The sequence below is a fragment of the Paroedura picta genome, chromosome 2 (genome assembly GCF_049243985.1).
Source record: "Paroedura picta isolate Pp20150507F chromosome 2, Ppicta_v3.0, whole genome shotgun sequence".
In the NCBI taxonomy this organism is placed as follows: Eukaryota; Metazoa; Chordata; class Lepidosauria; order Squamata; family Gekkonidae; genus Paroedura; species Paroedura picta.
This window is the reverse complement of record NC_135370.1, coordinates 37087147-37100328: the sequence shown is the minus strand read 5'-3', so window position 1 is coordinate 37100328 and position 13182 is coordinate 37087147. Positions and strand designations below refer to the sequence as shown.

General features: G+C 47.6%; 2 protein-coding genes across 6 annotated transcripts in view; one reads left to right on the top strand and one right to left on the bottom strand.

Moving 5' to 3' along the window:
- METTL5 (methyltransferase 5, N6-adenosine) overlaps positions 1–13182 on the bottom strand; it is a 17120-nt gene extending 3938 nt beyond the window's left edge. Inside the window, exons 1-6 of one of the 3 annotated variants that reach the window (XM_077319771.1) lie at positions 13063–13182; positions 7372–7495; positions 6113–6227; positions 3835–4016; positions 2887–2969; positions 1712–1763 (exon numbers count right to left, since the gene is read on the bottom strand). In XM_077319771.1, coding sequence (XP_077175886.1) covers positions 1712–1763; positions 2887–2969; positions 3835–4016; positions 6113–6227; positions 7372–7480 — 541 coding nt within the window. In that variant the 5' untranslated portion in view covers positions 7481–7495; positions 13063–13182. Of the gene's footprint in view, positions 1–1711; positions 1764–2886; positions 2970–3834; positions 4017–6112; positions 6228–7371; positions 7496–8079; positions 8709–8791; positions 8913–13062 lie in introns of those variants that run through there. The other 2 variants (XM_077319769.1, XM_077319770.1) reach the window with 2 other exon arrangements.
- Positions 12102–13182, top strand: part of UBR3 (ubiquitin protein ligase E3 component n-recognin 3) — a 128538-nt gene continuing 127457 nt past the window's right edge. For 2 of the 3 annotated variants that reach the window (XM_077319756.1, XM_077319755.1), the window contains exon 1: positions 12346–12990. In XM_077319756.1, coding sequence (XP_077175871.1) covers positions 12485–12990 — 506 coding nt within the window. In that variant the 5' untranslated portion in view covers positions 12346–12484. Of the gene's footprint in view, positions 12232–12345; positions 12991–13182 lie in introns of those variants that run through there. The other variant, XM_077319757.1, reaches the window with a different exon arrangement.

Here is a 13182-nt window from a genome sequence, read left to right as displayed (position 1 = left end):
TTACAGCTTATTGCAACCCCAAAAATGAGGGTGGGGGTGGGAATGGTGGCAGGGGATGAATTAGGGTTACCCCAGGAACAACATGGAGCATCATGAAGAAGTCTGTAGTAAAAAAGGGGGCATCTGGCAAAAATTGCCCTGCTTTCTGCAAACAGAACACTTTGAGTCAAACCTAATGGGTTTGTTCAGACAACACACACAACCTCCTGGTGGTTCAAGAATACGCCCGGTTTGCTCTGGGGCATGCACATCTCTACCCCTCTGAGCCAGCTTGGAGTAGTGGTTAGGAGTGCGGACTTCTAATCTAGTGAGCCGGGTTTGATTCTGCACTCCCCCACATGCAAGTCTGCTGGGAGACCTTCGCCAAGGCACTGATAATGCTGTTCTGACCACCTGCCTCCACATGCCACCGCTGCTGCTGCCTGTCACTGCTGCAGTGGCAGGGAACCTGGCAACCTTGGGGAAGGGGCCAGGCGACCCCAAGGTTGTGAACCACTGTGGTAGAGAAAAGCGGCATATAAGAACCAACTCTGAGTGCAGAGCCAAATCTGAAGATTTCCTGGTTCAGGAACAGTTGGATCTAAATACAAGGCCTACACCTTTTAATAAGTTCTCTTTCCCTCTTACTCAGAATGTCTGAACCTAGATCAATTGGAATCTGGTTAGCAGGCAAGGAAAAAAAATTGTTGTGGTTCAAAAAATTGTTGAGTTCCAAAACCAGGAAGCCTGGGTCCTATACAGGAAGGAAGGAAGCATGTGAGTCTCAGGTGAATCTAGGCTGCTTCTCCATGGTAAGATCTAAATGAGTCCATGGAGGTTTGCTCAGATTGGGCTGTTGGGGCCTAGGTGCTCTGACTGCACCTTATTTGTAAGGCTCAAAAAGCTGCAGGAAAATCTCTAGCATTTCTTCACTGAACAGTGGCTAATTCAGCTTCCACAAAGCAGGTATGTTTATCTCCTGGCTGCTCCTGGATGAAATATAATGGAGCTAACAAGTCAGTGTGGCCACTGCAAACATTTTAAAACAGCTTTGTGTTCCAGGCTTTCAAAGATTCCCACAATGACTACAGATAAATATTTGCTATGGAATAGCCAAGTAGAACTGAAATAGGATTTTCAGGGTACCAGCATAGAAATCACAATTCAACTTCATTAAAACACATATGAATTGGAGCTGCTTAGAGGGATTTACACGAGAAGAAGAAGAAGAAGAAGAAAGAAGAAAGAAGAGTTGGAACTTAGATGCCGCTTTTCCCTACCTGAAGGAGGCTCAAAGCGGCTTACAGTCGCCTTCCCACTCCTCTCCCCAAAACAGACACCCTGTGGGGTGGGCGAGGCTGAGAGAGCCCTGATATTTATCACTGCCCGGTCAGAACAGTTTTTATCAGTGCCGTGGCGAGCCCAAGGTCACCCAGCTGGTTGCATGTGGGGGAGCGCAGAGTCTGTAGAGCTAAGGGAGACTGAGTCGAGGTTGCTGGCTCCAGTCTGGCCTGTCCTGCGCGGCCTGACCCATGGAACATGCAGGGTGGGGAAAGCAAGCAGAGGCTGGCGTTGGTGGGTGGCTGCCAGCTCCATGTGGCTGTCATCTTGGAATCCCCCATGCCATGGTACATCTGAGGTGTTCTCAGGGTACCACAGTATACCGGTTCAAACATCCTGGGTTAGAACTTCAGAGGCAGGATCACATCATTTGCCATCAGGCCGTATGTACCTGCTAAAACGTCCATCTTCACTTTCCAGTCATCAGCTTTCTTCTGAATATGCTGAGAACGGAAGAAGTATGAGGTTTTTAGTACTGGTACCTGGCAAAAGCCAAATTTCATACTGACAGTGTGCCTGAATCTATGTAGCTCCTATCTGGTTTGTACCACCAATAATCCCAAACTTTTAAACCATTTTTGTTCCATCATGTTTGAAAAGCCATAGGGGGTATTTGAGAAACTGCCTATCTACGCCCCCCCAAAAAAGCACTACACTCTATCAGTACTAGCAAGCTGGTGATCCCTGGCCCCACAGATGCTCGTCCGTCATTGAACAGGGTCAGGACTTTCTTGGTCTTGGCCCCCACCTGGTGGAATGAGCTCCCAGCTGACATCTGATCACCATCTTCAAGAATTTAAAAGGGTGTCATATAGAGGATGGAGCAGAATTGTTCTCTCTTGCCCCAGAGGGACGGATGAACCAATGGGATGAAATTAATTCAAAAGAAATTCCATCTAAACACCAAGAAGAAGTTCCTGACAGTGAGAGTGGTTCCTAAGTGGAACAGGCTTCCTCAGGAGGTGGTGGTTTCTCCATTTTTGGAGATTTTTAAACAGAGGCTAGATAGCCATCTGACAGAGAGGCTGATTCTGTGAAAGCTCAAGAGTGTGGCAGGTTACAGTGGATGAGCAATAGGGTTGTGAGTGTCCTGCATAGTGCAGGGGGTTGGACTAGATGACCCATGAAGTCCCTTCCAACTCTATGATTCCATGATCAAGGCCCTGCAGGGGCTAAAGCAATTCACAGGGCCTGCAAAAAGGAGTTCTTCCACCGGGTTTTCGGTCAGAACAACTGAACATGCCACTAACCAGCACCCGGAGGCCCCTCCCGCCCTCAACTGCACCCCAGAAAAAAAGAATCACAGTGCAGTGGAAAAACTGGGCTGTTGAACACGGAATGTTGAACGTTAAATTATAAACTGTTTTATTTGTTACAAATTCTCGTTGTTTACGTCAAAGATGTCTACTGTATCGTGTTATATAAGTTTCCAATGTAAACCACCCTGAAGCGAAAGGGAGGGCGGTATATAAATATAATAAGTAAAATGAATAAATAAATAAAATAAAGCTAGCAAGAGCTTCAGCTTGTCCGCTTTTCTCCCTTAGAGGCATCCGCAAAACTTACTTGGCGGGTTGACGTCTTGTGCAAGGAGTAAACGGCCGTCCTCGCCATCCGCAGAGCTGTCTTGAGAAAAGCCATGTCCATGCCTAAGAGTTGTAAAGACCACTTTAAGGTGGAAACCGCTGACTGGTTAAGAGGGACCTACCTAAGAGGTTGTCAAAGTGTCCAACATGAGACGCATTTCTAACCTTCCTTACCAGAAACCTCTTGCAGGGCAACTTCAGGCTGGGTTGGACCCAGCCTGCTTCTTTCATCTACCTTCCCCTAATTGACCACCTTTCTCCAGCCCTCAGCCCATTGGGTTGATCCCTGGAACAGCATTTTCTTGTGGGCAAAGAAGACCCCCCCCCTGTTTTTTTTCACTACTGGAATATGATCCAGCTCATGGTGTTTCCCCCACCCCCAGATTAGATGCAGGAATCACATACCAATTAACGATGCACAAGTTTACTTTTTGTTTGCTTTGAGCCAACCAGATATTCCAGTAATGAAAAAAACCAGGGGTGGGGGAAGTCTTCTCCTTTGACCACAAAAAATAAATAGCGTTATTGGTCAAGAAGCAGTATTTTGTGGCCCTTTGAACCACTATGCAGCAGCAAACCCCAATTTGTCATTATCTTCTCCAGCCCCCTTTCCTAGCTCACCCTATTTCTTCTCCTCCTCCTTTTCCTCCCTGGCCTCACAACCCAGCTGGGAGACATTCACAATCCAGAGCTTACTGTTTTAAGGCATGACTTTGTCAAGACACAAGGTCAGATATGCATTTGCTTGAATTAATTCAGGTGCTCAAAGTCTCTGAAGGGGAAGAATGAATTTAATAACATGTCAAAGCCAGACTTCCTGTCACCTGAGGTTGTTCCCTGCTAGGAGCAAAGGTGCCGAGCCCTGCAACACAGACAGCTTTGTGAAGCTGCACAAAAACGTAAGGGGGGGGGAGGGAGGGGAAAATACCTTTATTGTGCTTGGTTCCAAAGGGGGGATTCATAATAACTGTATCAAACGTTTTTACCATTTCCTCGGGTAAAGAACACACATCGCACTGAACCATGTCGATATTTGTGAGCTCAAAGTCTTCAGCGTTTCTGTTAAATACTTCCAGGGCGTCAGCATCGACATCAAAGCCTATACACAGCCTGGACAAAAGAAAAACACAGCCATTACAACATCTATCTTAGGCAATGTTTAGCTGTATTATTTTGCCCTCTGCTACTAGATTTCTGTAGCCAGCTAATATAAGCCTGAAACACATGGGGCTTCATACTGGGCTAAATAATATTTTTATTATCTTTTCCTTAAAAAAAAAAAAAAAGGTTTATGTCAAGATGGCCAAAAGAACTTGAAGCATTAATGAATATGGGAAACAGAAGGAGCAAATGCACTTCTAAAGCACCCCCCCCCCCAGAAAGGCTAACTAAAATATGAACTCTGCTCATTTAGAAACTTAGCATGTGAATGAACTGTTGTGGTACAGAGTGGTAAGGCAGCAGACATGCAGTCTGAAGCTCTGCCCATGAGACTGGGAGTTCGATCCCAGCAGCCGGCTCAAGGTTGACTCAGCTTTCCATCCTTCCGAGGTCGGTAAAATGAGTACCCAGCTTCCTGGGGGGGGTAAACGGTAATAACTGGGGAAGGCACTGGCAAACCACCCTATATTGAGTCTGCCATGAAAACACTGGAGGGTGTCACCCCAAGGGTCAGACATGACCCAGTGCTTGCACAGGGAATACCTTTACCTTTTTACTTCCTATACAGATTTCTGAATAAAGTATCTAAAGCCGAAGTCATCCATGCAACAGAAGAGGGAGGGAATAAGGTGTCAGAATGAAATGCAAGTGGAGGATCACAGATCCTTAATATTGCAAGCGGAGGATCACGGCTGGTCTCATTTTGGAACATTCCCCTAAGTTAAAACATTCCCTGCAAACAGAAAACAAAGAGAGGGAGGCACAACTTCCTTGTATACCTAGGGAATTCCTGATCGCCATTGTGGGATGTTAGGTGAATTTCCTCCAGGCCAGGCTGGATTCTGGAGATTTTTGGTGGGGGTGGATCACTGAGGCATGAAATTGGAGTCACTGTAGGTGGGCAGGTAGTTGTGAGTTCCTGCATTGTGCAGGGGGTTGGACTAGATGCCTCTGGAGATCCCTTCCAACTCTATAATTCTATGATTCTATTTTTTGGCTGTGCTGCTTTTCTGTTTGTATGGAGGAATACTCAAAGTTTAAATCCATCACCTATATTCAGTCTACCCTTAAGCATTTTTCTATCTGTTCTCCAGCATACAGTGAATGAGGCCTAAGGTAATGGCATTTAGGCAAGAAGTAACATTCTAGGTAATTGATGCCAGTGATCCAACTCAGAATAAGTTTATAGCTGCACAATAAATGTTGCTGAGGAACCAACATTGCCTCCTTTTTAATAATTTTCTCCTATGTTGATATTTAGGTGATAATTTAGAGTTGGTGATTGTTATTTATCACCCTAGGCTATAATCAGAGAAATAGTGTAATGCAGTAGTTAAGAGCAGGGAATTCTAATCTGGAGAACTGTGTTTGATTCTCCAGTCCACCTCCACAGCAAGATCACTGCTGGATGATCTTGGGCCAGTCATTGTTCTCTCAGAACTCTCTCAGCCTCACCTACCTCCCAAGGTTCCTCTTGAGAGCGAGCTTGGTGTAGTGGTTAAGAGCAGTGGCCTCTAAACTGGAGAACCAAGTGTGATTTCCCTATTCCTCCTTCATATGCAGTCAGATGCATGACCTTGGGCCAGTCACAGTTCTCTTAGAGCTTTCTCAGCCCCACCTACCTCTCTCCTGTTGTGGGGAGAGGAAGGGAAGGCGATCATAAACCACTTTGAGACACCTTGGGGTGGTAAAAAGCCGGGTACAAAGAAAACAGCTCCTCTTCTTGTGGGGAGAGAAAGAGAAGGCAATTTTAAGCTGCTTTGAGGCTCCTTAAGATAGAGAAAACCAGGTTATAAAAACCGAGTCTTCTTCCCATATCAACAACAAGATTGTGAGCAACAAAGCATATGGAAGGCAAACCCTGTTAACCCTTTTGTGTGGTTGAGATTCAAGGAAGAAGGGCTATCCCAGTAAGACTGATGGGTTTCATAATGACATTTTAGTTACGTTGGTTTATCGTTCTATGGAAGTTTGAGCCGGCACTAACAACATATTTCTCCCCGTTAAGAAACCCAGAAGAAAAACCAAGGGTGTGAGGCACTTACCCTGCTCCCAGCATGGCACTGCCAATGCTCAATACACCACAACCGCAACCAAGATCGGCAACAATCTTGTTTTCAAGGTCATCAAATGTATTGTGAATTGTGTAAAGCATACATGCTAGAGGAAAAGACACACAGAGACAACATGCAGGCCATCAATAGTACAACAAGGCTGGAAAGATGCAAAGGTCTGTCTCCTTCCTTTCTGCATGAGAACGGAAATTAGGTACATGATGCTCCACTAATCCTTCATTTCACATGGAAATGTCCTTAATCCCAAAGCAGGGAACGATTTCTGTATCTGCAGACCCCAGATTTTCAAGGGCACGGAGGAGAACCTATTCCAGACTTTGACAGGTAGGCAAATAGATCATCATACTTCAGTGTACTTCATACATTTACCAAATTCTGATTTTACCACAACTGTTCGGCGGAAAGTACTTCTGATCTACAACTTAAGACTTGTTAACTGACGCTGTGACAAAAAGATATCCTTTCTCAACTTTTTCAATAGGAAAAGAGGCCATTTTTTGGGTGTGGGAGGCGGATCTACATGACCACATATGTTTAGCAAATTTTTAAAAATATATATTAAATCTCACCCATTCATAAAACCTGTCCAAGGCCACCAAGAAACACCAGGGTTTCACAAAGTCCTGGCTGAGAAAGCCTTTCATAGTGCATTCTAATAAATAAGTAGGGAGATAAAACTGGCCTCTGCCAGGACTAGGGCCTTTTTGGCCTTGGGCCCAGCCTGGTGGAATGCTCTACCTGAGATCAGGGCCCTCTGGGATCTCACACAATCTGGACAGCCTGTAAAACTGAGCTGTTCTGCCAGACCAACTGTAGAGGTCAGGCAATGCTGGCCTCCCCACTTGAAACATCCACCAACAGACACCCCTCTAAACCCTGAAAAATCTATAGAGAAACAATATTTAAGAGGCAGTTTTTAACGGATTGCTACTGCTATTTTATTAAGTATGGTTTTCAGAATATTGTCAACTGTACCAAGCTGACAGGATCATAGAATCACAGAATTGGAAAGGGATCTCCAGGGTCATCTAGTCCAACTCCCTGCACAATGCAGGAACTCACAACTACATTGGGAGGTATACAAATAAGTGAGGACTGGAAGATGCCTCCAAAGATGTCCAGGGTTTCTGCACAGAGACAGGCAATGGCAAACCACCTCGATTCATCTCATGCCTTGAAACTCTGACATGGTTTCCTCCACTAAACAAAGACTGAGAACTGACGTTTACCTGCTATATGAGGTCTGGTTGGATATTGTTCAAGCAGCAGTTTTGGATCCTCAAAACCATCAACTTGCTGAAGGCAGCTTTCAAGTTCTTTACGTTTATATTTCTTCATCCTGATGTTTTAGAGCTTGGAAGAGACAATCAGATATACATATGAATAAAAAATAGGCATGCTTTTTGCATTTGTGCTTGAGATCCAAAAGAGCATACGGAGGGGGGGACACACATTAAAATAAAGGGTTAAAATAAAAGCTTGAAGCGTGAATTTTGCAATTTGTGCTTGGCTCTTCTTGGGTGGCACAAGTATCTCTGTGACAGCTGGTGAGCTACCAGGAACCTCATAAACTACCTAGCAGAGTCCCCCAAGGAGACAGGATCCATACCACAAATTACCCCGACCTTATTCCAGTGCTCACTCTACTCAGGAGAGACACTCAAGGAGGCTGAAAACTGATTCACGTGAACATGTGAGAAAGCACTTAGTTTTACTACTGTGCCTGGCATCAAATTTACAGATTTCTGTCCAGAGACTTAGTTTGCCAGGGCTTTTGAAGGGATCTGAAGAACAAGCATATTTTGGGGGGAGGAGGGGAGTGTGGCGATCTTTGGGGATTGTGACTTTATTTTGGTTTTAATTGAAAATATTTCAAGCTCTTCATATCCTCTTCCTTCCCCCGTACAAGCTGCCTCCTTTGCAGACTGAGCTCTTACCTTTTCCTGTGCATGCTAAAATGCACATTTCAAAGTTGACAGCAACCTTTTAATTGCATTGGGAGTACCGGGTGCAAGTTGTTAAAATAATGAAAAGCTCTTCAACCTTTCTTGTTGCTTTGGGTTTGCCCTTGAGAAAAAGCTAAAAACGCAAAATGCATCTTACTCATACTCATCAAGCCGGAGTTAAGTATGGCATTAAGTCATCTAGTGCCATCTCTGCAAAGCAAGACCACCTACTGTGGTCTACCTGTTGCAACAGAATTTTTCCACTCTCTCCCCCCCCTTCCGGGAAAGGTGATGGTGAACTCAGAATAAATAATAATAAAGCAAAGCCGGGATAAGGGGCAACAGAGCAAAAGATTTAGGAGTCTCAGGATGGACCAAACAGCAGAGATTTCTGCTATATATCTGGCAAGCGAGCGATCCCACCAGCACCCTTATTCGTGGCATTGCGAGTTTGGATTTTAAACTTTCTGCACCGTGAATCGTGTGCAGCATTTCACTACTCAAGAGCAAACTGCGCTAACGCTATATTTACTGAAAAGCAAGAACGCATTGGAGTTGCTGAGCCATAGGAATGGGACGTCTGTATTTTCTAGTGCCACCCCCATCTTTCCCCAAATGCTACCCCAGACCCTTTCAGCCTTCTTTCCCCGCTCGCTAAATACATCTCGACCAGACTTTACAGAGAAGCTTCAAAGGAGCCTACCTAGAGGTTGTTCCACTTCCGCCTTGTGCAGCGCCTTAAAGGATCCCCCACCCAGCCGCAGAGGAAACGCGACGCCCCGCTTCTCGTTCCCCTCCTGCTCTAGCGAGACCACTTTTGCTCCCTCTCCTGGAAATGTTGAGGAATGGGAGAAACACCGCAGATGCCCGTTGCTGTCCGCTTATCTGGGTAGGCAGCTATGTGGGTCTGAAGCAGCAGAATAAAATTCGAGCCCAGTGGCACTTTTGAGACCAACAAAGCGGTTTTTACTGGATATTTTAGCACCTTTGAATGTATAATTTGGTGATGCCAGCCTCCAGGTGGGACATACAGATCCTCTGGAATTATAGATCATCTCCAGGCAACAGAGATCAGTTCTCCCGGAGAAAACGGCAACTGAGAAGGTGGACTGTATGGCGTTATTACCCCAGTGAAGTCCCTCCCCAACCCCTGCCTTCTGCAGGCTCTACCCCAAAGTATCCAGGTTTATCCCCACCCCTGAGCTGGCTACCCTAATTTTATATATGCACACATACACACACAATGATGGACTGTCTGCATTAATTTATGCACAGGATATATTTTGTGTTTGTATTTTCAATGGATCAAACTTTTCTACTGCCTCCCAGCAGTGATATTCACAAGTTTGCTGCCTCTGTAGATGCAGGTTCCCTTCAGTCACCATGGGTTGCAGCCATTGAAAATCTGCTATATGTGAATTTGTAGCTGCGTTTCACTGTCGCTTGCTATGTTGAATCTGTTGTTCTTGCATCAGCATAGTAAATCTGTTCCCAGTTTGGCCTCCTGTGAGAGACTTCATGGAATATTTTGCCACCATTGCAAATATCTTACACTGTCTTTCATCAATCCATTTATTTTATTTATATGCCACTTACAGTTGTGTCTATCATTACATCCATTGGTAGTGAATTCCAGAGTTTAATTACTTGTTGAGTAAAGAATTTCCTTTTGTCTGTCCTGGACCTATTGCCTATCAGCTTTAATGGGTGTCCCTGGTTAATAGGATTATGGGACTGTGCAAAAAGTAATAAATAAAATCCTGTTTTCTCCTCATTTTGGTGGTGAAGGGAAACAAATGTTCCTGACAGATAACATACCCCCCTCCTAAAACCACTAAAAACACCACCAGTAACTGGAGGCTAAGAACTATCCCCCCTAATTCCCATACAGACAACATCCCACTACAGGGGTAGTAAGGAGCGGCCTGATGTCCTGGCCCAGCCTAGGGAGGGACCTCTGATCTTATTTACCCCAGACAGTGTATGATAACCTACCGAAAGCTGCCTAGAACTCTAGGAGCATGCCGCACATGGTCCTGAATGCATATAGTACTGGATCCAAAAATAGTGTTGACAGGCCCATGATGAAGCAATAATTATTTTCTTTAAAGTTCATATACTCTAGAGTGGAACTTTGGTACTAAAATATGCTTTTATTTAAAAAGTTGAGACCAAAAAAACATTTTTGAGTTATGTTATTCGTGCTTCGTGTGAGGTTTGTATTTAAATCAGTCTTCTTACAAATAAATACAATCAATACTGAATACAGCAAATTCAGCTTGTCTGAACTATGTTCATATATGACGTGAGAGGTTAAAGGCACTTTTTAGCATCAAATTTGAAGCGCTGACATTTTGCACACATCTTCACATTGGAGAGGAACTGGGCAGACACTTCTGTTATAAAATTTGATAATATTTCATTTTGGGTTATCTTCTTTAAAAATGGAATAACCAACTACCACCATCAACAGCAACAAATCACCAAGCAGTGTAATGGCTAGGACATGACCATGGGCCAGTCACTCCAATTGACCTCACAGGGGTTTCTGAGGATAAAACCAGACAGGAGTACAGCATGTACTGCCCTGAATTCCTGGAAAGCTGATTGGGATAAACATTTTTCTTAACAAACACATGCCTTTATAAGTCTGTGTACTATATCTGGTAAATCCAGTTTTTGTAAAAGTGTATTTTGTATTTTGTATCCAGTAGGGTTGCCACCCCTCCCCCCGAGTCCACTAGTGGGGAATGGGTGGGGGGAACAGGGCTGCCAGGTTTAGGTTGGGGAAACTCTTGAGGATTTGGGATGGAGCGTGGGGAAGACAAGGACCTCAGTGGGATACAATGCCACTGAGTCCACCCTCCAAATCACCTATTTTCCCTAGAACTGATCTAAGTTGGAGATAAATTGTAATGCTGGAGGATCCAGGCCCCACCTGAAGGCTAGCATCCCTACTTTCCACACCAGAGAGGTATCCATTTGTGATGTATATAGGGGTTTCCAGGTCCCTCCTAGCCACTGTGGGGGATGTGTGTGTGTGATAGGGTTTCCAGATCCAGGTTGGGAAACTCCTGGAGATTTGGAAATGAAGCCTGGTGGGACAGTGACCTCTGTGGGGTACAATGCTGTAGAATCTATCCTTCAAAGCTGACATTTTCTCTAGGGCAGGGATTCCCAACCCAGAGTCCATGGAGCCCCTGGGATCCACAAGAGTTCTCAAGAGGGTCTGTGAGAACTCTGAAGGGGGAGTCTTCTCAGCGCCTACTCTTCTTTCCGGCCTACATGAGGCAGAGCCACCATAGTAGATAGGGGGAGGGAGCAAAAGGAGAACTAAAGGTAATGGTGTCACTTCTGGCGCGTGGCTAGCTGACATCACTTCTGGGGCTCCTCAAAGTCTGAAAAATTATTTCAGGGGCTCCTCTGAGGTTGAAAAAGGCTGTTCTAGGGGAACTGCTCTCTGTAGAACTGTGGTCTGGAGATGAGCTGTAATTTCTGGGGATTCTCAGATTGTACCCAGAGGCTGGCATCCCCAGTTTCATGGGTTTTTCTTCCTAAACACCACACCGTATATATATTTTGTGATAAAGGCCAGAGATTCAAACCAGGGTTTCAGGGAGCCCAGGTGCAACACCAGCGCTCCCCAGGAGTTATACCCCCTTTCCCAGAAATACTGATGGCCCCTGACATCACCAGAGCCCACTCCCCCTGTCGCTCTTGGGGCCAAATCTCTTTCTTCAAAGTGAAAACGGCAAACGATCCATCGATGGTCTGGCTCCCACATCCTGCTTCCGCACCCGCATCCCTGAAGAGGCCTGCCCCCACTTCTGGGGTCCCTCAAAGCCTGAAAAATATGCCAGCCGTTCCTCCACGGCCAAAAGAGGCTGGTTTACATTTATACCTCGCTTCCCTACCCCAGTGGGGACTGAAAGCGGTCCCCAACACCCTTCTGCTGCCCTCCTCAGTGTCACCACCCCCCTGGGTGGGGGCGCTTCGGCCCAACGAGGACAGGAAGGGGGGCCGGAGTGGGTGACGGGCAGCGGCCCCAGAGCCCCCCCTGGCAACGTGAAGTGACAGGAGAGGCCTAGAGGAGGCCTGGGCCCAAGCCCTGCCTGGGCCCAAGCCCTTTCCCACGCCGGCGAGGTAAACCCGGGCGAGGAGGCGGAGGCGAGGGCGGGGAGACGCCAGCAGGGCCGAGCGGAGGCGGCGGCGGCGGCCTGAGCGGGCAGGCTGCCGGCTTTCCCGGCTATCGCGAGAGGCGCCGCTAGGAGGGGAAGGGCGGGGAAGAGGCCGCCCAGCGAGCCAGGCAGCCAGCAGGAGCCGCCGGGTGAGGTGGGAAGGAAGGCAGGAAGGAAGGAAGGAAGGAAAGGGGAAGGCAGCGCCCGCGGTGCCCATCATGGCGGGGGCCGGGACGAGTCCCCGGGAGAAGCGCTCCACGGCGGCGCGCCTGAAAGCGGCCCTCAGCAGCAGCAGCAGTGGCGGCGGCGGTGGCGGCAGTGGCGGCCCGGGCGCCGAGGAGAGCGAGGCCAGCGCCGAGCTGCAGGCGCTGCTGGAGCGGGTGCTGAGCCCGGCGCCCGGGGGCGTCGGCGGCGGTGTCGGCGTCGTGGGCGAGGCGGTGTCGGAGGCGCTGGCGTGGTGCCGCTGCCTGCTGGCGGGCGGCGAGCCGTGGGACGGCTTCGTGCAGGCGGTGCGGGCCTACGACCCGGCCACCCTGTGCGGCCTGGTGTGGACGGCCAACTTCGTGGCCTACCGCTGCCGGACTTGCGGCATCTCGCCCTGCATGAGCCTCTGCGCCGAGTGCTTCCACCAGGGCGAGCACGCCGGCCACGACTACAACATGTTCCGCAGCCAGGCGGGGGGCGCCTGCGACTGCGGCGACGGCAACGTCATGCGGGAAGCCGGGTGAGTGGGAGCGGAGGGGAGCGGGGTCCCTGGCCCCTTGCAAATACCTGGCAGAAGCCCCGAGGTTTTTACCTGCGCAGGTAGAAGGCGCAAAAAGCCTCCCCGCACCCGCGCAGCACGATCCTCTGCGCAGTGACTCCAGCTTAAACCTGTTGTCGGTCTGCCCTAGAATTATGCAGCATGAGGGTTGCG